Source organism: Canis lupus, chromosome 27, assembly GCF_011100685.1.
Source record: "Canis lupus familiaris isolate Mischka breed German Shepherd chromosome 27, alternate assembly UU_Cfam_GSD_1.0, whole genome shotgun sequence".
Classification (NCBI taxonomy): domain Eukaryota; kingdom Metazoa; phylum Chordata; class Mammalia; order Carnivora; family Canidae; genus Canis; species Canis lupus.
In genome coordinates this window covers 32,989,849-33,016,823 of record NC_049248.1, presented here as the reverse complement: position 1 = coordinate 33,016,823, position 26,975 = coordinate 32,989,849, and the positions used below count along the sequence as shown (strand labels likewise).

The 26,975-nt window shown below is 35.9% G+C and overlaps 1 protein-coding gene across 1 annotated transcript in view; it reads left to right on the top strand.

Moving 5' to 3' along the window:
- Positions 1-26,975, top strand: part of SLC2A13 (solute carrier family 2 member 13) — a 355,929-nt gene that overhangs the window by 27,172 nt on the left and 301,782 nt on the right. Inside the window, exon 2 of the mRNA XM_038577277.1 lies at positions 25,490-25,649. Coding sequence (XP_038433205.1) covers positions 25,490-25,649 — 160 coding nt within the window. The remainder of the gene's footprint in view (positions 1-25,489; positions 25,650-26,975) is intronic.

Sequence of the window (26,975 nt, the reverse complement as noted above, 5' to 3'; positions counted from 1 at the left end):
GTGTGGAGCCTGCTTTTCCCTCTGCCTGTGTCTCTGCCTCTCTCTCTGTGTCTCTCATGAATAAATAAATAAAATCTTAAAAAAAAAAAACTTTTAAACTGATTATACTTAAGAAATAGCGGTATAAAATTAGGGATTCACAATAATGATTTAATGTGAAGCCTGTTGATGAAATCCTAAATTCAAAAAGTCCTAGGCAGGTGCTGATGTCTTGTCTGGGGGAAAAAAAGGTTTAAATGGCAAATGGCTGGAGTTTTAAAAACATGGAATGTTTATTAAACAGATAAGAAAACTATTGAAAGAAACTACTTCCTGGAGGAGGTAGGCACCATTCTCTTTTCTTTCTACCCCAACCCTAATTCCTATATTCTGCATTTCCCTGGTAGCAAGAAAGCATCTCTAGATGCTTCTAATTTAGTGCTTGCTAATGGATTAAAATGAAATGTACTGTTAGAGAAATGTCAGCAGTTGGACACTGCAGTCCAGAGTTTTTTTTTTTTTTTTCTGACTTCATTTCTTCATATTGCTTGACACATGTAAAATAAAATTTACATCATTTGCAAATGTAATATTTCATCCTATTGAATGAATACAATAGGTAATTAACTTCATTTTTGAATATTAACTTCATTTTGAATTCATTTTGATTTTGAAAATATCAAAAGGATTTTTTAGAAAGATTTAGGAGTATAATACACAGTGTCTTGTACACACACTTTTTTAAATATAGTATTTCTGCTAGTGGATACCATAAAGGATTTGAGATCTTAGTTAAATTCTATTTTCTCTCTCTTTTCTCCCTCCCCCTTCAATAGATATTAAGTAACTAATATTTACATACTTACATTAAGTGCTCTTTATATTTTGCTTTTATGACTGTTGTATGATTATGAAGTATATAATTAGCTTATCCATTTAAGCATACATCAGAAACATCAATGTATTAAAAAAAAAAACAAACCTGTTCCTCTACCCATCTTATGTCTAGAAATCATTGAACATGGTCATGAATTGTTTGTTGATTAGGGCCCCCCATTCCTTGCAGGTGAGCACTGTGGTCAACTCTTGGTGATGCAAGCACTTCTTAGCTTTTTCTTAGCCCTTTCTTCCTACTCTTGTCTTTGTGCTATTTCATATTTGGGTAAGAAAAAAAACCCCAAAACAAAGAAAACACCAATTACGTGAATTAATCTGATATTATTCATTATTCTATATTTTGTGGAGTACTTCATAATTATTTTTAATTTTATGAAAAGTACCTAAATTTCAGAACTTTAAACTTTCTATGAAATAAAATCCTTATTTATTAAAAGAGCTGTTTTCACTAGAAGCCTATGTATGAGCCTAAACACTAAGGGGAAAGAAGAGTGAAAATAAATGAAAAAAAATTGGTATTTATGATAAATATTCTTTGGACAGGTAATATGAGTTTAGAGAAGAGAACATACTTGTTTTAATATTAGTGTTTCTTCAGCTGTACATATCACCAGCAACCTATTGGTGACCAGAATAGACATGCAATAGATTAGTAAATAACTAGTATTAGAATAAATGAGAAAATAAAATACTATGATTAAGATAGGTGGTAGGATAATAGGAATCTCCACCAGATCCACAGAATTAATACTTCTGTGTAAGTAAAGAAAAAAAAAAAAAGGATTTTGAAAAATGCTAACCTTGTTTTTTTATATTTAAATAACAGACTCAGTTCATTATTAAAGTCTTCCAAAAAAAGTTTTTAGATACAAAAAAAACAGGAAAGCTTATTTAACTTAGACTAAGAAATTGATTTTAAAGACTTTAGAAAGCAAAATTAGCACCTATAATTTCCTTTGTATATTATCTAATTGAATTATAAAGCCTCTTGAGTTAGTATTATCACCCCCATCTTATAGATGAATAAACAGAGTAGGTTAAATAATTTGCGCATGGTTACATCTGAAGAGTAAGGGGCAAACTTGCAAATTAACTACTGTCTGTTGCTGAAATCTAAATACTCTGTTCTCTTCATGCCACAGAGTATGTGATTTGCTTTTGTAGTTTAATTTTCGTAGGAATACTAAAACTTAAGCCTTTAGGATTTTTAAATCTCATGATTCTAGAAAAAAAGCTTTTTGTTTTTTCAGTTTTCAAAGTTAGCTTTTGAGAGTTTGTGGCTGTGAAAATTATTATTTGTTAATTTATTAATTAAAAATTTATTGATTTTCCTTTTGTTAATGTGCCTTTTTACTTGCAAGCCTAGTTCTTCTATGAAGCTGCCTGACCCAAAGTGATCTTCCCCTCCTGTGAATTCAGGAGCCCTTCTTACATGATTACCATTTAACACTTACATGATCTCACACACAGTATTATGCATTATTAATTGATTGTATTTTTTGTGCCTCCAGCTATATAATAGGTTCCCTGTATTTATATATCTTTCTGTATAGGCATGGTCTCTTATTATGGCTTAGGTTAAGTATTTTCTGAATGATATTATTGCTCATTTGTATCTTGGTTCTACCTCTAGAACATTAGGCTTCTCAGAGTGAATTTTAAGTGGAGTTTGAAGGAGACGGAAGCCTTTGCTATTCATTTCATAAGACAAACCTCCATGTTATTTCCTTGACCAGACCCTCACGTAATACTCAGTTTTCCTTTAGAGCAGTTATATTTTAGGAATGAAAGATTAGAAGAGATGGGCTCTGAAGCTATTTACCAAGTGCAGTTGTGTCTAACATTTGCTGCTTTATATAGCATGAGGTACAGGCCTAAAACTTCCTGGCTACACCTTTTTACTTGGAGACTCTTATTCTATGGACTTGAATTTGCTTTAATAAAGATTTTATCTCAGACGTCTGCATTTAGTTACATCCATTAGATAGCTCCATTTAACTTTTTAATAATAAATTTATTTTTTATTGGTGTTCAATTTGCCAACATACAGAATAACACCCAGTGCTCATCCTGTCAAGTGCCCCCCTCAGTGCCCGCCACCCAGTCACCCCCACCCCCCACCCTCCTCCCCTTCCACCACCCCTAGTTCGTTTCCCAGAGTTAGGAGTCTTTATGTTCTGTCTCCCTTTCTGATATTTCCCACACATTTCTTCTCCCTTCCCTTATATTCCCTTTCACTATTATTTATATTCCCCAAATGAATGAGAACATATAATGTTTGTCCTTCTCCGATTGACTTATTTCACTCAGCATAATACCCTCCAGTTCCATCCATGTCGAAGCAAATGGTGGGTATTTGTCGTTTCTAATAGCTGAGGAATATTCCATTGTATACATACACCACAACTTCTTTATCCATTCATCTTTCGATGGACACCGAGGCTCCTTCCACAGTTTGGCTATTGTGGACATTGCTGCTAGAAACATCGGGGTGCAGGTGTCCCGGCGTTTCATTGCATCTGTATCTTTGGGGTAAATTCCCAGCAGTGCAATTGCTGGGTCGTAAGCTCCATTTAATTTTGTATGTGCGTATGCCTGAGTGCTTTCTTAAATTGTTTTCAATGTGTAAGTTCCCTAAAACCCTTTTTGAAAAGTGGGCCAAATACAAAGACTTTCAGAGACTGGCTAAAACATGAATATTCAGATCAGTCTTGCCACTTACTAGCTATGTGACCTTGGGTATTTTGTTTAACTCATTTAAGCTTCTGATTCTTTAGCCTGTTGTAAACGGAGCTCATAATACCTATTGCAGAATGCAGTTACGAGAATTAAAAAAGAAAGCGTGTATGTAAAAACTGATTCTCAGTAAGTGTGAAGAGATCATTATCCATCTCTTGATTCATTTTGTCTCCACTATAGTTAAATTTTGTAGAGTGTCAGAATCATATATTCCTACCCTCTTAAAATAATTTGACTCTGGTTTACTTCAGGTTGCTATGGAAAAGTAATAAGGTATCTGTGCCCTATAGAACTCCTATAGAATCCTCGGTAGGTGATATTTTTGAGGGATAGCAATCTGAGTATGTTAGTAAAACAGCCAGAAGAATCTCTAATTGTTGTATAATCTCAGCAATTTATTTTCATATTGGTAATTCTGTTTATGTAGCCTACCATGGACTAGAGTTGCCTTCATTTTTTTTCTCACTTAAATATTAGCTCTCCACTTACTCATCTTTTAGTAGCCAGATTTTTAAGCTTTTCAATGTTAACTATTAAAAACTTACTGATAAAAAAATTAAAAAAATTAAAAACTTACTGGTATTGTCAGTATAGACCATACATGATATTTGTTGAATGAATTATAAATAAAAAATAGGAGTTTTCTATTTAAGTATAATGCTATCACTGTTTAGTTTTTGAAGTTTTTTTTTTTTTTTTTAAGGATTTATTTATTCATGAGAGACACAGAGAGAGAGGCAGAGACACAGGAACGAGGGAGAAGCAGGCTCCATGCAGGGAGCCCGACGTGGGACTTGATCCCAGAACTTGGGGATCACACCCTGAGCATGAACGTAGACGTTCAACCACTGAGCCGCCCGCGCATCCCAGTTTTTGAAGTTTTTAATTAGTATTTGGTTTTAGAAAAAAGTTTAGTTTTCTGTTGAAACTTTTGAAATTTAATAAGTATGAGTTTAATTATCAAAGTGTGGGTTTTTAAAAGACTTGTAATATGAATGATTCACCATGATTTTTCCTGTTATCTTTAGTATTTTGCAGTAGCCTTGAGTAGCACCTTTGATGGAATTATTGATAGCCTTGATTAAATATTTTGCTGTATTGATTGTGATGAAAACTTAATTGTGATGATCAGATATTACTGGCTTCTAATGGGTTCCAATTTTGGTAATTTTAATAAGGCAGAAAGCTGTAGGACATTTGGAGTGAGATTCTCTTGATCATGAAAAAGAAATTTCTTGCTCTGTGGGAGTTCATTAGTCTTTTTTACTAATATTGTCATTTTTATTCTTTTTTCCTTCTTTCATCAATAAATAATTACTTCATAATGGATATTTTTATTTAGGTTGGAACACATCAAATAACATTGTTGAAACAACAATTTAAGACTACTCAATTATAATTGTATTTAACTATAATGATATCACTGTTTAGTTTTTGAAGTTTTTTTTTAAGGATTTATTTATTTATTCATGAGAGACACAGAGAGAGAGGCAGAGACACAGGAAGAGGGAGAAGCAGGCTTCATGCAGGGAGCCCGACGTGGGACTTGATCCCAGAATTCGGGGATCACACCCTGAGCATGAACGTAGACGTTCAACCACTGAGCCGCCCAGGCGTCCCAGTAATCAATTATAAGAAATAGACCTGATAATTTAAAATACATTTATAATTGATACTGGAGATTATTCCACAAATATTCCACTGGAGAAAAATAACCCAATGTTTGATATGTGTTGTGTGTAAACCCTGATGTTCGGGTTTTGACAAAATGGAAAAAAAAAGTTCATGAAATTACATAGTCCTTGGTTTTCTGGGGTAAGCTGATTAAAACAAACTGAAGTCAAGTCTTTAACATTTTTGGAGTTACACACCTTAATTATCCTCTGTGACTTTCTTGTCCGAGTCGTTCTTCCAGTTATAAATAGCCCAGGCTTAGAAGTCCAAATGAACGTGTGTGGCTATTGTCGTTTTATTGCTATGGCAATTCTACAATTAGTTTGAAAGTTCCTGGCAAGCTCCTGGGTGAAGTTTTTGATGTACTGACTTGGAAGTAGAAGAATAAAACCTTTTTCACAGCTGCTGTGTGATTCTGAATAGAGACCCAGCAGCTGCTTTTTTTCCAGTTTTATACTAATTTAGATGTAGACATTATGCTTCAATGAATTGTTGGCAGAAATATCTTCTTATTCTCCTGCCTATCAAAGGAAAACAAATTTAGATTTCAAGTAAATATTGGGGCATGTTGTTTGTGAAAATTCCAGAAAGTAGTGCTAGAACTGACTTTTCTATCTTGGCGTTTTAAAATTGTAACATCAGGGCGCCTTGGTGGCTCAGTCAGTTAAGCCTTTGGCCCAAGTCGTGATGTCAGGGTCTTGGGATCAAGCCCCAGGTCTGGGTCTCTGCTTGGTGGGGAGTCTGCTTCTCTTTCTCCTTTCTCTCTCTCTCTCTCTTTCTCATCTTTAAAAAAAAAAAAAAAATGGAAGTCTCACGAACAATCATTGACCTGCAAAATATCATTAGATTTTTTTTAGTTATTGCAATGTATAGATTTATCCAGTTTCTTAGGATTAAAAGAAATTCAGAGGGATTATTGAAAGAATATATTAAATAATAGTACTAGAAAATGATAGTTACATATACATGTAGCTAGTTGGCGATTAACTTTTTTGATAAATGTCATTTTAAAAATGAAATATAATGAAAAAGTATTTGATAAAGTACAACATCTGTTCATGATAAAAACCCTCAACAAAGTAGGGCTAGAGGAAACATACTTCAACATAATAAAGGGCATATATGAAAAGCCCACAGCTAACATCATCCTCAGTGGGGAAAAACTGAGAGCCTTTCCCCTAAGGTCAGGAACAAAAGCAGGATGTCCACTCTTACCACTGTTATTCAACATAGTACTGAAAGTCCTAGCCACAGTTAGACAACAAAAAAAAAGTAAAAGGTATCAAATTGGCAAGGAAGTAAAATTATCACTATCTGCAGATGACATGATGTCATATATAGAAAACCTGAAGAGTTCCATCAAAAAACTACTAGAACTAATAAATGAATTTAGTAAAGTAGCAGGATACAAAATCCATCTACAGAAATCTGTTCCATTTCTATACATCAATAATGTAGTAGCAGAAAGAAAAATTATGGAATGGGATCCATGTACAATTGCACCCATAAAATAATAAGATACCTAGGAATAAACCTAACCAAAGAGGTGAAAGACCTGTACTCCTAGCTATAAAACACTGATGAAAGAAATAGAAGATCACACAAAGAACTGGAAAGACATTGTATGCTCATGAATTAGAAGAACAAATGTTAAAATGTCTATACTGCCCAAAGCAATATACACATTTAAAGTAATTCTTATGAAAATAAAAACTATTTTTCACAGAACTAGAACAAACAGTCCTAAAATTTGTATGGAACCATAGAAGACCCTGAATAACCAAAGCAACCATAAAAAGAAAAGCAAAGTTAAAGACATCACAATTACAGACTTCAACTTATATTATAAAGCTTTACTCATCAAAACAGTATGATACTGGTACAAAAAGACACAGGGTCACCTGGGTGGCTCAGTGGTTGAGCATCTGCCCTTGGCTCAGGTCGTGATCCTGGGGTCCTGGAATCGAGTCCCATGTCGGGCTCCCTGCATGGAGCCTGCTTCTCCCTCTGCCTTGTCTCTGCCTCCCTCTCTGTGTCTCTCATGAATAAATAAATAAAATCTTTGCCAAACCCCCCCCCCCCAAAAGACACAGATCAATAGGAGTAAGTAGGAAATCCAGAAATAAACCCATGACTTTATGGTCACTTTATCTTCGACAAAGTGGGACCCAATATCCAATAGGTAAAAGGTAGTCTCTTTAACAAATGATGTTGGGAAAACTGGACAGCAACATGCAAAAGAATGAAACTGGATCATTTTCTTATGCCATACACAAAAATAAATTCGAAATGGATTAAAGACCTACCTGAGACCTGAAACCATAAAAACTTAGAGGAGAGCACAGGCAGTAATTTCTCTGACATCGGCCATGACAACTTTTTTCTAAGTAGGGCCCTTAAGGCAAGGGAAACAAAAATAAACTATTGGGACTACATCAAAATAAAAAAGCTTCTGCTCAGTGAAGGAGACAATCAATTAAACTAAAAGGCAACCTACAGAGTGGGAGAAGATATTTGCAAATGACATATTTGATAAGGAGTATCTAAAATATATAAAGAATGCAACTCAACACCTCAGAAACAATCCAATTAAAACATAGAAGATATCCACATGGCCAACAAACACATCTAAAGATGCTCATCATTGCTTATCAAGGAAATGCAAATAAAAACTAAAATGAAATATCACCTAACACCTGTCACAATGGCTATAATCAACACCAGAAACAACAGGTGTTGATGAGGATGCTGAGAAAGGGAATCCTCATGCACTATTGGTAGGAATGAAAACTGGTGCAGCTACTGTGGAAAATAGTATGGAGGTTCCTCAAAAAGTTAAAAATAAAACTACCTAAGATCCAGCAATTACACTACAGAGAATTTACCTAAAGAAAACAAAAACACTCATTCAAAGGGATGCATGCATCCCTTATGTTTATAGCAGCATTATTTACAACAGCCAAATTGTGGAAGCAGACCAAGTGTCCATTGATAGATGGACAAGGAAGAGGTGATATGTATACGTATACATACACACATGTATATTTATTTATCAGTCATACAATGGAATATTCAGCCATAAAAAATTAAATCTTGCCATCTGCAATAAGGTGAGTGGAGCTAGAAAGTTTAATGTTAAGCAAAATAAGTCAGAAAGACAATGATTTCGTTCGTATGCAGAATTTAAGAAACAGAACAAATGAGCAGAGGGGAAAAAAAAAAAAAACAAGAAACAAATGCATAACAATTGGAGCAAAACTGATGGTTGCCAGAAGGGAGATGGGTGAAGGGATGGGTGAAATAAGTGATGAGGATTAAGGAGTGTACTTGTCATGATCCGCACCAGGTGTTTGTTTTTTCTTTTTTTTTCAAAAGGAGCTATAATGACTTACTCTTGCATCACCAAATTCTCTATAGCATAATTGTTAGTGTTACCCTCAAAAATTTTAGGAAAATTTTTTCTTAGGGCTATTTTTTTCCCCCCAACAGCTTAGTACTTTTTTTTTTTTATACATGGAAACCAAGTGTAAATTTTTTCTAGGAATGTGAGAGATTATGGAGTGAAATTTAGTTTAGCCGTTGGTTTCTATTCTGAAAGTACCCGTAAGATATTTGGGTTGACTTTCTAATTTTATTTTTAGTTACAAATGTCTTTTCAACTGTTTCTGAAAATCCTCAAATAAATAGAATCAGATAGCCCTTTTCCCCCCTTTGTTATTTATGTCACCTCTGTGTTCACAACCTGTGGATCTTTTTCTTTCTGAAGGTACAAAAAAAAGAAAACAAACAGGAAACTGGTTTTTGTGAATCTGTTCTATAGTAATCTCATTTTCTGGTCATGGCACTACTCTCTACTATTGGTTAGAGTAGGTGAAGTTGAAAATTTGTAGATTTTCTAATTATAAAACCATAAAACCATAGCCTATCAAAACCACCTCTCTTCTAAAAACTTTATAGGTTTGCTTTTGTTATATGTTTCTCTTTGTATGTTTTCTCTTTAACTCAGCTTGAGTTTATTTTTATATATAGTGAGAGTAGGACTCAAGTTCATTTTATAACATGTTGATACCCAGTTGTCTTACTGTGATTTATTAACAGTTCCATCTTGGGGCACCTGGGTGGCTCAGTTGGTTGGGCATCTACCTTGGGCTTAGGTCATGATCCCAGGGTCCTGGGATTAATCAGAGCCCCATGTCCAGCTCCCTGCTCAGCGGGGAGCCTGCTTCACCCTCTCCCTCTGCTGCTCCCTTTGCTGTGCACTCTTTCTTGCTCTCCGGTAAATACTTCAAATCTTACAAAAATAAAAGGTCCATATTTTCCTCTTGATACCTTCTCTGCTATATGTAAAGTGTTGATATACAGGTGTGACTCATTCTTGGTGTTCTGTTTTGTTGCTCTGTGTACTCTATGGTTGGTTGTAATAGCATAAAAGCAAGTCTTGATACATAGAAGGACAAATCATCCTTTATTTTTTGTCAAGAGTAATAACTATTCTTGGTCCCTTGATCCGATCGAAGAGTAGCTTATAAATTTCCATTTTATTTTCAGCTTATTAAGTTAAAAAAACAAACCTGGTTTGTTGGGATTTTGATTTATCTTCTGGGGAATCTGTGTATCAATTTGGAAGGAACTAGCATTTTTATACTATTGAATTTTCTAATCCGTGAACATGGGTTCTCCATCAATAGATATATTCTTTAATGTTGTAAAAATAAAATCTTTCAGGCAACCTGGGTAACTCAGTGGTTTAGTGCCGCCTTCAGCCCGGGGCCTAATCCTGGAGACCCAGAATCGAGTCCCACGTCAGGCTCCCTGCATGGAGCCTGCTTCTCCCTCTGCCTGCATCTTTGCCTCTCTCTCTCTCTCTCATGAATAAATAATAAAAATAAAATCTTTAAAAAAAATAAAATCTTTCGATTGTCACCTTAAAATTGCTTTCTCTAATACTTAATACTAGATACTTCATATTTTTGGTGCTCTTAGTGATGTGATTTAAAATTTTATTTTCAAAATAAAATAAAATGAATGATGTTAAACTCATTTATTACAATAGTGTATCTGAAATACACTGGTCTTTAAAAAAATACACAATTATATTTGTGAATAATGCTTTTTTTCCTTCTAAATGTTACACATATTTTCTTATCTAACTGCATTGGCTAGAATCTCTAATCGTGAATAGAAGTCTTCCCAAATTCAGATAAAATAGTTTAGTTATTTTTGCTAAGTGTCATACTTGGTATGGATTTTTTTTTTCTTTACCCTTTATCAAGTTAACATCCTTATTTTTAGTTTTCCTTTTTATTTTTAATTATTAATGGATGTTAAATTTTATCTGACACTTTTTTTTTTTTAAGATTTTATTTATTTATTCATGAGAATACACAGAGAGGAGAGAGAGGCAGAGACACAGGCAGAGGGAGAAGCAGGCTCCATGCAGGGAGCCTGACATGGGACTTGATCCCGGGTCTTCAGGATCACGCCCTGGGCTGAAGGCGGCACTAAACCGCTGAGCCACCCGGGCTGCCCTTTCTGATACATTTTCTATACTGATAAACATACCTTCTTTTGATACCTTATTAAAGTAAATATATTAATTGATACTGCATTGGGAGGATAATCTCGTGTTTCTGAGATGTCATGATGCATTTTTATACAGTGCTGAATTGCTAGTTTTTGTTACGTATTTTTAGGATTTTTTTCCATTTTCTCGTTTGTGGTATATGACTTGTGCTGGCCTTTTTAAGTTTGAACATGTCAGGTACTGTGAAAGATGTTTTATCCTGCTTGAAAGCTAAAAGTTAATCTTTCATAGTTTCATGGATTTTCATAGAAGACACAAGATTCCTGGGGCAGAGACGAAGGGTAGCGTTTTATGCCCAACAGCACCCAAAGAATCACCATTTTCACACCTGTTCCTTGAGCCCCAGTTCCCACATGGTGCTGTGAAGACTAGATACCATTTCACACACAGTGGATTATGATATAGAAGAAGATCCCAAACTTTGTAATGGACAGTTAGCATGCCTGCTTTTTGCTCTGGTGGGAGATACTTCTCTTTATTTTCAGGACTGTCCAAAACTACCCTTTTCTCTGGAGGGATACACTGTTTCTCTTTCACTATATTAGTTTGCTATACTAAATATTCTTGAAAAGATAGTATGAAACAAGACCAGTCAGTTCCTCCTTGCGTAAGACATGCAGAAGCACAGGGCATTTCTGAATTGTCTTTTAATGCAGCAAAGGTTATTCTAGCCCATTAAATTAGTTACCAAATACTGCCTTTTTGTTTAATACTGCCTTTTTCTAATATTATAGAATAGTTTGTGTAAAAATGGAGTTCTTAGTTTCTTGAAAGTGTGTTGGAACTAACTAAAGCCATCTAGATTTGAAGTTGTTTTGGGGGGAATACTTTTGACCATCTTTCCAATGTCCTTAGTGGTTGTAGGTTGTAATGGTTGTAATAGGACTATTCAGGTAGTACTTCCTGAATAAATTCTCTTCCTGGGAATGTGTTCATCTAAGTTTTCAAATTTATAGGAATAATGTTTACTGTGTCCTCTTTATGCATCTAGTTTTTTAGGTATATGTTACTTTTTCATTCTTGATGTTGGTTATTTTTTGGTCAGTTTTTCCAGATATTTGTGAAAAGTAGTATTTTAAAAGAACCAACTTATTTGGCCAGTTTGGAAGTTAGATTTTGTTGGCATATTTTCTTTGGTAGTTGCCATTGAAATCTTACTCATATTTAACATAACAAAGTCTGACATTACAAAATGTTTTTATTTTCCTTCTGAATAATACAAGCAAATTACGGCACAATAGCTCCCCTTTACTTTCCAATTTTAATTCTATTGTTGTCGTGTATTTTGATTTTCTTCTTGAGTTTGCATTTATACATCCCAAGGTATTGCTAGTGGATTTTTGTTTAGTTTTAGTTTTTAGATTTTCCTATGTATTTATCACTTTCTGTGTTTTTCTTTGCATCTTCATTCTTATTGCATCATCCATTTGGGATCACTTTTTATCTGAAATTTTGTGATACTGTGATTTTTAGGAAATAATATATTTGGTCTCTGTCCACAGTTCTTGGCTCACAGTTCCTAAAACCCTTGGAGTTTCCTAAGGGCAGAGAGCAACGTAGGTGACTTTTGTTAAATACTTGAAGATGGGGGCTGGTTGCCATGTTAGAAGGTTGGAACTTTCAGTCCCATCCTCTGCCCTCAGGGGGAAGAAGAGGGCCTGGAGGTTGAGGTCATTGAAACTTCCATTAAAACTTAAAAGGAATGGGATTTGGAATGCTTCCCTGTTGGTGAGCAAGTGGAGATTCAGGAAGAGTGGCATGCTAAGAGGACGTGGAAGTTCAGTGCCCATTGCCATGTGCCTTCTCTGTGCATCTCTTCCATCTGACTATTCCTGAGTTTTATTTCTTTATAACAAACCAATGATCTAGTAAATACAGTTGACCCTCCAACAACATGGGCTCTACTGTAGCAGAGGTGCAAGGTGCAAGAACACCTGGATCCAGGGGTCCCTTACAGACCGGCAGCCACCTGGTGCTGACAAAATCAAAAGGAGGAGAAATGAGTGGTGGTGAAACAAGAGAGGGATTTATTTCTGTGAGGCCAACACCAGTAAGACAGTGGACTAGCGTCTCAAACACTGTCTTCAAAATGCCTTCAGGTTTATATAAGAAAAATGTAGGACAAAGGGCAGTTGGTTCTGTGCAGGTGAGCAGAGAAGGTCAAATTGATCATTGCCTTGGGGTCTGTTATGCTGGGTCTTGCTGCCTGAGGGCAGCCCTTAGGGCTTAGGGGGTATTTTCTGTTCCCTTCAGGAGATGGTTTGCCCATGGAGTCTTTTGCCTGTGTTAAGAGAAAAGCTGGAAAGAAGAACTTCTACAATTAATAATAAAAATGGAGGAAGTCTTCTTTCAGGGCTATAAAGGTGTTTTCTCTTCTTTATGATTTTCTTAATAACCTTTTCATTAGCTTCTTTAATTATAAAAAGTATATAGTACATGTAACTGTGCATTCAGTAGTAAGGTGACTGATATCAGCCTTCTGTGACCATCTCAAGTGACCTCAGATCTCAGAAACTGGAAGAACTGGAAAATGAATTAACTGCAGGCAGGCAATAATGTGATCAATCAGATATGATAGAAACAGTGCATTAAGGTGACCTCAGGGTCTTTCATGTGTCTGTGTGGAAATCTTAAACTAAACCTTAATTTTTTACAACTAAAAAAATCATATCTTGTAATGTGTAAGTATTTGGAGAACTGCTTGTAAAACATACCCTTTTTTGTATTTAATACCCTGTAAGCTAACAAGCTGGGCCATAGTCCTCAGTAAGAACAAATGAAGCATTCACTAACCTACTTTGGGGTTGACTTTATTCAGTTAACATACAAAATATGTGTTAATTGATTGTGTATGTTATGCTAAGGCCTCTGGTTAACAGTAGCCTAATAGTAGTTAAGTTTTGGGGAATCCCTGGGTGGCTCAGCGGTTTAGCACCTGCCTTTGGCCCAGGGCGCGATCCTGGAGTCCCAGGATGGAGTCCCACATAGGGCTCCCGGCATGGAGCCTGCTTCTCCCTCCTCCTGTGTCTCTGCCTCTCTCTCTATGTCTGTGTCTATCATAAATAAATAAATTTTAAAAAAAATAGTAGTTAAGTTTTGGGGAGTCAAAAGTTATACTAGGATTTTCTAATAAAACAACATGGTGTTGGTACTTCTAACCCCCATGCTCAAGGATCAACTGTAAAATGTTTGTGAATTCTGTGAGCTACTCAGGCAAATTCATCGAATCTGAGGTGGAGGTTGTGGGAATCTGATTTGTGGCCAGTTGGTAAGAAGTTTAGGTAACAACCTGGACTTGGCAATTGCATCCTGAACTATAGGGTCGTCATTAGAACTGTTAGTTTGTAGGCAGTTGATCAGAAGCACAGGGGGCAACCTGGACTTGTGAGTGGCATCTGAAATGGGGTTGGTGGAGCAGTTTTGAGGACTGAGCTCTCAACCTGTTGAATACCATGCTATCTCTGGGTAGACAGTATCTGAATTCAGTTGAATCCTTAAACACCTTGTTGATGTCCAAGAACTGTTTTCTGGTATCAGGAGGGTCCCCTCACCCCAACACATTGCAATTGGATCCAGAAACCCAAAATAGGCTTTTAGAATTTATGTACTTTGGAATTTTGCTTTTTTTGTTTTTGAAGGAGACTTTTTTTGTTGTTGTTGAATTGGAAAACTAAATTGATAGTTATTTTTTTTATCAGTGCAATGAAGGTACCATTTTATTGTCCTCTGAGCCCCATTGTTGCTGGCAAGAAGTCAGCTATCATTTAACAGAGGAATTCTAACAGCAATTAGAAGATTGGAGATGACCAAAATACAGTGGCTATTTCTTCCTACTTTTGTATTTTCAAAAAAACTACTTGTTTCTTCTTTCTTCTTTTCTTTGTGACCCCCTCACATAAATATGAAGATAAACACAAGCTTAAAGTTGGGATATACCTGAAAAAAGGAAACCTCAGGATTTTTTTTAAAAGATTTTATTTATTTATTCATAAGAGAGAGAGAGAGAGAGGCGCGCAGAGACATAGGCAGAGGGAGAAGCAGGCTCCACGCAGGAAGCCCGATGTGGGACTCGATTCCGGGACTCCAGGATCATGCCCTGAGCCAAAGGCAGGCATTAAACTGCTGGGCCACCCAGGATTTAGGAATCCTTTCCAACTTGACAAGAGACATGCTAAGAGAATGACATTTTTAATTTTTTGCATTTAAAGCTACCTATTTGAGTGTTCATCAAGTTGAAAATAGCCCTTTGAAAATGAATATAAATGATTTTTAACTGTATCTCTACCATCTATTATTTGTCATCTATTCATCGTCCTCCCACATCTGTCTGTCATCTGCCTTTCTGCCTACTGTCTCCTTCTGAATAGGAAATTGACTTCATATAAATAAAAGCCTGTTAAAATATGCCATTGGCATACTTGCAGATAGAGATTTTGCAAAATACTATTCAAAAAGAATAAGACAATGAGCTAGATATTTTTACAATTTAATTATTAAGGTAAAATGGGAGTAGCAGCAGTGATAAATGTCACTTTAACTCGTCATTTGTTAAAGAATTGGAAATCACTACTTTTATTCTGGCTGTGTCAATGTCTCAAAGCTGCTGGAGCAGAAATAAGAGATAATGCCAGCTAATTTGTGCCAAAGCTAGGCTTCGTTGACTGAATCAGAGCCACCACTAGATCTACAAGTAGAGTGAAATCATGTTTATAAGCCATAGAGAGCAATACGGGGTTTATTTAAACATCTCTTTCTAAAGCCAGCTTAAGAGGGATGATAGTGCCTTTTTCATAAGCATCCATATCGTTCATTATTTGTCATATCACTTGGAGCCTAAGAGTGTTACTAAGCCACAGTTATGACATTTTGCTTATCACCTTTCACAAATGTTAAGGATCCCTATATTCTTTTTAGACCCTACAAGAAAAAAGAAACAGAATTGCGTAGTGTTGATAAATGTTTCTGGTGTCTGCCAGTTCCAAGAATCAGCTAAACAACCATTGAATTATGTATCCATTCTTGATGTATACTAAAGAACAAAATAGAAAGTTTGTTAATGTCTATTAAAAAAGTTTATTCTAGAGAGAACCTAAAAATCATTCATGTCTTTCACTCCAGTCCCTTTTATCATTAATGAGATTTAGCTTTCCTAAAGCCAGATGATACAGAACTAAGAGCAAACTTTTCCATTTCAAAAGTATCTTGAATGATAAGTGCAAAAAATGTACAAGTAGAACACAATTCCCCATTTTGTAGTAATGGGTAATTCCCTCTTATTAAGGCAGTAAAAGCTAACTTGGCTATGTTCCTCATCAAACAGCTAAAAATTCATTGCAGATAGATTTCCATGATTACCAAGGATTATTAGTGAAGAATCTGGGAAAGTAGGTTGTATCATTGTTTGTAGATCTTAAAAAATGTACCTTTTTCCTCCACATTTTTACTTTAGGATTTTATTACTTATATTGTTTTTAAAATGTAAGCAACATAGGGATTTTCATATGGATGGAAAGATAATACTAGACAAGGCTGGGAGGGAAAATATCTATTGATGGGTGGCGTACATGATTTTTACCACTTTAAAAAACCGCAAAGGGCTAGGGTCATTTAGTGTAATTTTTAGAGACACAGGAAGTCATTAATAGAGATTTTTGGTAATGAAGATGGACATTTTCTTGCTCTACAAATAAAAAGTAGAAATTTTTATTTAATAATTATTCAGGCATAATGTTCTAAACCAAGTAAAATGTTAAGCTAATTGCTACCAAAAGCTGAAACAGAAAAGACCAGTTAAAACTTTGAAGTGGTTATTAGACAAGCCAAGAAACTCTATCTGTGCAGCTCAAGAATTGTTACTTACAGCTGGAAAAAGAGAGGAGTCATCACAAGATGGGTTGAGTGAATACTCAGTGGTACAGCTTTCAGCTAGATCCCCCCGCCCCCCCCTCCCAGACTAAAGGAGCAGATGCTCTGAGTCGTTTTTCCTGAAACTCCCCTATCTTTAAGATTTTTTTTGTTAATCTTAGGGTTGGTTTGGAGGTTGTTTCAAAAATAGTAAATGGGTGTTTTATCTTAGATATTTTGTACTTGAGAATGTCTTTCACATTTTCATGCCTGAAAGACAATTTGGCAAGATAGAAGATACTTGGATCACAATATTTCCCCCTTAAATATGTGCAGTTGTTACTTTGTGGCATTTTATATTGTCTGGTTTTTAATACTTGGTGGGGAACTGTTTTTTTCTTTCTGCTCTGTCTGAAAAAAAATTTCATCAATTTTTGCTAACTTTACAAATCAGAAAATTTCCCAGGATGTATTTTGCTGTTGCTACCTACCTGTGGGGCTGTTTATTTCTTTTATAATGGTTTGTCTTTCAACAATGTCTTATCATTTTAATTTCCTTTCCATTCTTGGAGACCATTTCAAATTGATGTTCCACACTGTTTCAAATTTCACACAGCTTCATTTCTGTTATTTACTGCCTCCAATATGGTGTTTACTTCTGTAATTATTTACATATTCTATTAATTTTTTAGTGTTCTTGGCAATCCTTTATGCTACCCATTTCCTGTTTAATTTTATTCTGTTGTCTTCATTTAAGCTGATTCCCTCTTCATAGCTCTCTGTTCCTGCCTTTTAGGCAAGGCCAGACCTTATATTCAAAGAATGGATTAAAAATTTGCTACCTTAATATTTCCTCTAATAATTCGTTCTATCTTACTTCTCAACACTTTATATCTGTTGCATGAATATTTCCACAACCAGATTCTAGCGCCCTGGGCTTATCTTCCTCTGTATACATTTCTTGTGTATTTTCTCTATGCCTATTCAATTACAATCTACATTTAGGTGATTCACAGCCGTTAGCTGCTGTTAGGTCCACGTTGTTTGTTGTACTAGAACATTTACCTCTAGATGTCACATAGAGCTAAATATGACAAAGCACCACTTAAGTTCCTGTTTGCTAAATTCACTGCCTCAAGGAAAACATATTGATTTCTTATTAACCTTTGTGTATTCCATTTGTTGGGTGTAAAAGCATACTGCTTCCACTTTTGTTAGCATTTCATATAGTTATCTTTCTGTTAGAACCTCTACTGTTTCAGGAAATTTCTTACCTAAATAAATACAATTCTTACATATGTATTAATTTCTTTATTTGCCATCTCTCTCCATTCTCCTCATTAAGAAATTCTTTACTTCTCTGACTTTTCCTGCCCTCTTTAATGTGTGTTCTAGGAACACTTCTTTCTTTCTTCTCTTTATCTGAATACTGGAATATTAATACTGTTACTTAAAATGATCCTGTGCTGTAAGGGTGGCAAACTGGTATTTGATTGTTGTATAGAGCTGCACAGGGATGTTTTCTTTTTGGCCTACAGAGTATGTTGTATCTTCTATGTCTCATTCATTTAGCTTCTATGTTTATCATACCTGAATTGCTTCTGCCAGGAGTTTGAGGCCCTTTTTTGAGAAAAGAATAAAGAGAAGGAAAATGTTGGTAATGAGTTAAAGCTAGAATTATGGAAAAAGTACTGCAAGTTATAACCAAATTTTAGTAGTTGGGAGGTGTGATTAGAGTTTTTATTTACCTAACTTCTTAACTGTGACTTCCAAATTTTCCCTGATGAATAATGTATTTAGTTTAAAACCTGTCAGTTAACTGTAATTTAAAAGGATACGGTTTTGTAAAAAAATAAAAAATTAAGTATAAATAAAAGGATATGGTTTTGTATATGCATCCCAAAATACTAATCAAGTATTAAGCCAAGGTCTATGCTTGACAGGCAAATTTATAGTACAGAAGATATGTGAGTTATGATCATTCCATTAAAGGGGTTGTGGTTGGGCTTGGAGAAACAATGTGATACAGACTTTACTGACTGCGATGTTACCAGTAAACAGGAATATGAGAAGATAAATATTATATTTTCAAATAATATGAAGGGAGAGGTCATTTAGGTTGTTAAAGACTATACTGCATTTAAATGATGGTGACATGTTTATAATGCCTTGTGAAGAGCTTTTTAACACTATAGAACAGTAATACTGCTCCTTATCCCCATAGATAAAATTTCACCCATAACCTGGCTCCTCTTTTACAGACATTTTGTGTTGCATATATATTTTCATTACTTTGGGGCTTATTGCTCTTTGAAGTTACCAGCAGTGTTTGTAAAAGTCTTAAGTCTTGTTAGAAAAAGAACAAAACTGAATTCTGTCTTAATAACCTGGTAACTGTAGATTGACTCTTCAGAAGAATGCAGACACAGTCCTAGGCAGGACAGCTCCACTGAAAGAACTACGTAAGGGACATGTTTTAAGACATTCTCTTTATTCTTATTAAAGTTATTCTTTAGAGATCATAGAGCAATAATTTACAAAATGTAATTAGGACATCATAGTCCTTCTTGTTCAAGAAGTATTATTATTGAAAGGTAGCTTCCTGTGCTTCTAAGAAGCTAATTAGTTGCTGCCTGGCTTGTGCCTAGAGGCTTCTGTGGTTCATGGGTATTTACCCATCGCAACAGGATTTTCTAATGCTATTTGTTTATGGAATTATTTATACTTCTGACTCAGGACTTTAAAAGGGCTTCCAGCAGTTTTTGAAAGCCAGCTTCTGCACTCAAGAGCATTTTGTGCTGTTGTTGGCGGATCAGCTTGGCAACGTGAGAGTGTGAACCGGGTTGCACTGTGGTGTCTGAGGTGCAGTTTTCTGGTGGAACTCCGTAAGGACAGACATGATCATGAGTTTTCATTGATTTAGACTTCTTTATTGATTTTGTAAGAAATTGAACTTTCTAACAATATTCAGGAACAATACTAACATAGATTTTTGTGGTGGCATTTATGCTAATAAGCTGCGAACAGGAGCTTGTACCACTCCTTGCTTATGCCAATTTCAATTAATCGGTTTCTTGGGTGGACTAGTAAGAATTTGTTCTTTATCAGATGTTTCTTTTGAGTAGTGTTTGGAACAGAGAATAAGTAAAAAGTTCTTCATAGATCTTTCCTAAACTTTATCATTAATACATCCTAAATATCTTAAATTACATCAATTTATGAAGTACTTAATTTTTAATTTTGGAGATTTTATACAGTGTTACTTAACTGGCCTCCATTGGAACAGTGAGCTTTGTCTAGGGACAAAATTCCATTTGTTTCCCCAAAGTAGAGAAGAGGTTTTAGGGTAGCACGATGTTTAGAAATCCACAGGTTATGACTTGCATGGATGTTTTATTGATAGCAAGGCAAGATAGCCATAGTGAACATGGAGCCTGCTGCTCTCCCTGAACTTAGCCGCCTTTTATAGTTTTCCATTTTCATAAAACAGTTTTATGGGTTTGCACTTGTCTAGCTTGAAATTGCACAGTGAATCACATACGACTGACTAATTAGACCGAGTTCTTTAACAAGACATCTGGTGGCAGTAAGTCACAAAGTAGGTGGTGGGGGTCAGGAAAGATCAGACCCTCCTGCCCCTAGAAGTTTATGTGTGGTAGCGGAAGTAGTAGTTCCAAGAAGAAAATGTATCTGAGAAATTTCTAAAGGGTCACATTCTAATCAGAGACATGGCCCTTGCTTCTCAAGTGGCACATAACAGAGATTAGGGGGACCTGAATCTATGAGGCTCACTTTGATATTAACCTGCTTATATGACTTTCTGAAAATCTCTTGTCTGTCTGTGATGCTGGATTTCTTTACCTTTCCTTGAGGGATAATGAATGAGATATGTCCATCTATGAATTGATAGGGTGAACTTACACAAAATGGTAACATAAAAAAAAAAAAACAGAGAACAGCAGAGTATTGAAGTATAAGGTAGATGCTTACAGTTGCTCCTTCTTTCTTCCTCCAGCAGTTCCATAAATACTGGAATTTTTGAGCACTGAGTTCTAGGCATTCTTCTCCTCTTCCGTTTCTGAGTGATATCATCCATTCCCATGGTTTCCGTTTTGTGTACCATCCGCACAGAACTATCTTCTGAGCTTCAGATCCTTGTGTAACTTCCAAACCCCACTGTGGACCCAGTCTCACTTTGAAGTTGCCTTTTCAATATATACAGTCTAGCAACTAAAAGCACTGGAATAGCAGCAATACTCTGTGTCTTGAAGAATATAGTACATAAGTTATAACTCAGGAATATTTCTTAAAATCTCTGTTGTCTACCCCTTTGCCTCCTATCCTAAGTTAAGCCTCAGTCCCTTTGTTAAAGGCTCCCATGTTTTCCATACCGACCCTGAACCTCTCATTCACAACTCTCTCCAGTCTTTTTTTCCATTTGAACTTCTGCCTGCAAACCAGATTTTGATCCATATTTTCTTCTCCATCCTTTTTTTGGCTAGCAAGATAATGGCTCAAGAACTAGGGTGACAAAGACCAGATTATCCCTAGGGGATGAGAGAGGAAGGAAAGGTTGTTTTTTTTTTTTAATTTTTATTTATTTATGATAGTCACACAGAGAGAGAGAGGCAGAGACATAGGCAGAGGGAGAAGCAGACCCCATGCACCGGGAGCCCGACGTGGAATTCGATCCCGGGTCTCCAGGATCGCGCCCTGGGCCAAAGGCAGGCGCCAAACCACCGCGCCACCCAGGGATCCCCTTTTTTTTTTTTTTTCAATTTGAAAGGTTGGTTATTTTGATGGAGTTACCAGGTGGGAGAAAGGAGGCAAGCTGGAAATGCTCACATGTCACTATTCTGTATTCCTGACACACTCAGCAAGTGTTCTACTTGCTTTCTACTGGTGTGTTTCACAGAGCACCTCTGACTCAACCTGGTTAAAACTTGACCTTATCATCTTCTCCTTCCATACTTGCTGTTTCTCCAGTGTCCTTTATCTTTGTACAAAGTAGCCATCATGCTCCAACTTGCTTATTCTGGACATCTGAACATCATCCTCCAGTTCTTCTCTCATCCTTCATGTTCCATTCCAATTCCCTTTAGCCTAGATACTAAATACATACTTCTGGAATCTCTCTATTTTACTCCTCTCTTACTGTCACTGTACTTGTTGCTCCCCTGTGATTAGTCTTCCATCCTCCAGAGAATGACTCTTTAGAAACATGAATCTGATGGTGCGTTTTCTTCCATTATACTATTTAAAGGCTTCTGAATACCAAGTCCTTAATACAAAAGCCTCTTGTATAGGTCTTGTATAGTCAGGTTTGGTCTCTGTCTGTGTCTCCAGAAATAGCACCCCCTTCTTCAACACAATGCATCTCTTTTTGCCTGAAGGCCTTTGTCTAAGCTGGACTAATTGTCTCAAGTGTGTGTCACCTTCCCCATGCTGTCATTAGGCTCAGGCTTACTCAGTCACCTGATCCTTGCTTAAATATGACCATCTTATCCAAGAACTCTCTGATTCATCAAGCTGGGCCAGTCCCTTTGCTATGAGCTCCTATTCTTCACACATTCCCTTTGGTGAGGCCCATCGCATTTGACATCTAATTATTTGTTCAGACACATTTTGCCTGGCAGACGTTAAGCTCCAGGAGGACAGAGGACATGACTCTCCTACAGCACTTTGTCCCCAGTGCTTAGCACAGTGCCCAGCTCAGATCAGGTATGCGATGCACACTCACTGATTAATGGATACTCCTTCCATGATTTGGGCTCGGTCTGCCTCTCCTTTCCACACATACTCTGCTTCACACTTACTGTTTACCTCTGAGAAAATCCCTTATCATTTCATATTTTTTTAAGGCCATTGCTCTCCTCTGAAGAATTGTCTGCCCAGCCTCTCTGAACTAGCCTCTAATCACTGTCACCACGCAGCACTTGTCTGCATCACAAGGTGGAACCCAGTGTGTAGCTGCACCCTTATCATGGTATTTTGAAATTATTTATTTGATTGGCTGTTTATGTGGGCAGGACTTGTGTGTAGCTTCTTTTATAACAGAGACCTTATTTTGTTGACTTATGTTCATCCTAATAATGCCAACACCTAACCAAGTCAGACTGAATCAAAAGAAGTTACAATGCTTCATAACTAGAGGTATAGTAATCCTGGAAATAATTGCTAACATTATTGACTACTTTCTATATACTAAGCACAATTTTAAGTGCTTTTACTCTACGAACTCATCGAGTCTCAACTCATATGGAAGAGAGTTATGTTTATTCTTTCCATTATTTGGATGAGTTGGAGACCTTTTTTTTTTATTATTATTTATTTATTTATTTATTTATTTATTTATTTATTTATTTATTTTTTGGAGACCTTTTAAAAAGGTTATTTTGTCCTGACTTAATCAGACGGGAGGTGGCAAGGCTAGAATTTAAACCCACTGGTTCTAGAGACTTCCTTCATCTGTGGTGGCCAGTCAGTAGAATCAGGAACTTTGAAAATTGGCCTCTGGAATTCCTCTTACCTGGTTCAAATTCTGGTTCCTCCCCTTATTATCATCTGACCTGGGGTAGGTACCTCTTTGCAAAGTGGGGATAGTTATATGTCCTCTATAGGGATGTTTTGACGATTCAGTAATCAATGCCTGTGAAGTATCAGATGTAGGCAGTTGTAACACTGTAAAGTCAGTGTGAGCACTCATTTGACAGATCTTTGGGGGTTCTTTCCAATTCTAAATCCAATGAGTCTGTAATAGTAACAGTTTTTTCTCTTTGCCATTCCCTGTTACTTCTCAGGGTCCTAGTGTTTATTTTTAATAATTAATCTTTATAAGGCCTGAGGATATCTGTACATTTCTATCAAGTAAAATCTGTGGCTTTGTGACAAGCATGTGCTGCCTGAAACTGCAGTCCTGATTTCCCATGCTTAAATTCTCAGGATGCATAACTGAGTAAAGGTGTCTGGGTAAAGAGAGCAATGAATTCCTGTTACAGCCAGACCAAGCAGGAAAAGAAATCCAGACAATTACTGTTGTCTGCTTTTTTGGAAGCTTATTGAGATGTTCTAATTATAAAAGAACTAAAAAGAATATACAATTGATTTGTCAACATTTTCCTCAAATGTTTCCTCTTTCCAAGTTAGATGAAAGCCAATTTAATATGATGTATTCTCTTAAGTTGATTAGCAGTCAGATGGAGACATCCAGCTGTTTAGGTGATGACTTAATTGTAAAGACTATTTTACTTTGTCTACTAACACATGCTTATTTTATGAAACTCATAAAATCTGAAGATTTTAGGTCTCCAACTCATCCAAATAATGGAAAGAATAAACATAACTTCAATATAGGGTATTTTTTTGGCATTGTAAAGATTAATTCATTAAAAGCAGTTCCATGTGGTTATCTTATAAAACCCATGAATGTTCTCGCTTAATCTAGAGAACAATTTATGGTATCTACAGCTAGAATAAGATTACATTTTCTTAGATACTCCTGCTTTATTTTTTTTTTCCATTTAGCCCTTGGCATGTATTGACTAGATACTAGTTTTAAGTTGAATAATTAGACACATCTGGAAATTGAAAGTGCTACTGAGAAGTGAGCTAGATATAGCCAAGGAGACCAAGATTTTCTTTTAAGAAGTAATTTTAGATTAGCCTAAAGTTGCAGGCCATAGAACTGTAGTTTGTAAAAACATAGCATCATGAGTCCTTGGAGGATTTTTAAAAGATCCATCTTCCATCTCTAGTTTTTTATTTCGTAGTTCTGGGTTGGATGAGGTGAAAACATCTTTATTAAAAAAAAAAAAAAAGAAGAAAGAAAAAAGGTTACATAAGTGACTTAGTGATAAATTAAGTTCTAGAACTACTACCATAGGTTATGCTACATTAATTTGAGGTAGAACAATTTTAAGCAGCTATAACATAAAGTTATCTCTTTTTATGGTTAAGATCATATCTTCTTAAGGACTCTAAATTACCAAAGTATTGTCCATTGTAAGCTACTTCAAAAATCTGTACCTAGCCAATTGAATAGGTTGATTTGCTCTATGGATTTTTTTTTTTTTTGATTTCTTATTAGTAGGCCAATTAAGAGTTTTGGTCTTTCCATCATTTGGAAATGATGACTTTGAATAGTTAATATGAGTCTGGGATAATTTTTTTTCTTATTGTCTGATTACATTTCCATATAGACTAAAAATATTTTGATAATTATATCCTATCTAGAGAGCATTTTCTTATTTTTATTCCACAAAAATTATGAAGCATGCTTTATATACATTCTAAAGTTATGTGAGAGCTCTAGAGATAGTTCCATTTGTAGGCTTTCAAGTGTTAATATGAAAATAGATATCCACATAGCTCTTTACTTATCTGCAGGAGTCAGTAGTTATAAACAAAATATTTAAGTATCTGGTAAACCTTTGCTTAAAGTAGAAAACTAAGGGAGGGCAGCCTGGGTGGCTCAGCAGTTTGGCGCCGCCTTCAGCCCAGGGTGTGATCCTGGAGACCCCGGATGGAGTCCCACGTCGGGCTCCTTGCATGGAGCCTGGTTCTCCCTCTGCCTGTGTCTCTGCCTCTCTCTCTCTCTCTCTCTCTCTCTGTCTTTCATGAATAAATAAATTTTTAAAAAATCTAAAAAAAAGAAAACCAAGGGAGTATGTGTGTGTATGTGTATGAGTGTGTGTGTTTGTCTAGCACCATTATTTATAACAACAGAGATCTTGAGTAAATGTCTTCTGTTGACTTTTCCTTGTTTCTTCACAGGCATTGCTTCCATGACAGTGCCCGTGTACATCGCTGAGGTCTCCCCACCCAATTTAAGAGGTCGATTAGTCACCATCAATACCCTCTTCATCACCGGAGGCCAGTTCTTTGCTAGTGTTGTTGATGGAGCCTTCAGTTATCTCCAAAAGGATGGATGGAGGTCTGTAAATTGTTTTTATATTTAATTTTCAAATCATGATTTTAGAGGATGGAAGAAACACTGAGGAATGATAGAAAAAATATAACTGGGTGTTTTGAATTATTATAACTAATTTATAAGTGGATGGCATTCAGCAAAATTGAAAGTGGACAAGAAACTGATATATTTTTTAATGACAGGTAAGGAACCTACCATTATAAATTGATATTTACAGGTTTTTCAGCATTTAGGTGACATTTCTCACACTGTGTGTAATCTTTGGCAATATTTGTTTAAAAGTGAATGCAGTGATAAATATGTATGCAGTTCTTGAATTGTTTCAGTGATTGACAAGGTGTTTATGAACTGCAAATATAGCTAACATTCTTTTAGGATTTAAGAGTCTACATTCTGACCTGAATGAAAGAAAACCCACTCTTTAAAGATTTAGCTATATAAAAATATGTTATATGTATAAATTTAAGGTACAAAAATTGTTCCTTGATCACTATTTGGCTTATTTTGGACCAAAAGAGATGAGAAAAATGTTTTTAAAACTTTGAAAGATTTTAAAACCAAATATTGGGATCCCTGGATGGCTCAGCAGTTTAGCACCTGCCTTCGGCCCAGGGCGTGATCCTGGAGTCCTGGGATCGGGTCCCACGTCGGGCTCCCTACATGGAGCCTGCTTCTCCCCCTCTGCCTGTGTTTCTGCCTCTCTCTCTCTCTCTGTGTCTCTCATGAATAAATAAATAAAATCTTAAACAAAACAACAAATATTTTGGAAACTAATCTTATGTTAAAGCTTAAAGATATAATAGGCTCTGGATTTTGATATCATACTTTATAGTAATCAAAACAACAGATTCATGTAACTGTTGAGGAAAATTTGCTAAAAGGTGCAGCAGGTTACACAATATTTTCTAACTTACGTTCTCTTGCCACCACGTATTACAATAGATGTTTATTGAACATCTCTGTATGGTTGCGGGGATAGAATATTGAACAAGATAGACTCTAGTACTTAGATGCGTGGGACTTCAGTGTTGAAATGAATTTTTAACAGCTGAAGGAAAAAGGTTTTGATGTGATATGGATGTAGGGAGTTAAGCTTCTATGTGAACAGCATAATAAATCATGTGCCTTGATGAGCTATTAAAGACTGAGACTGATGAAGTTTTATTAAAAGTTAATGTGAGTAAGTTTCTGATGCCAATTAGGGCCTACATGTGTCAGGACCATTAAAGAGAGTACACAATTCTTAAAAGTATTAGTTCTTTCTGCAGATCTTGCTAAACCACTTTCCACCTTTGAAGGAATGAATCTCTGCCAAAGGGAGAAATTACT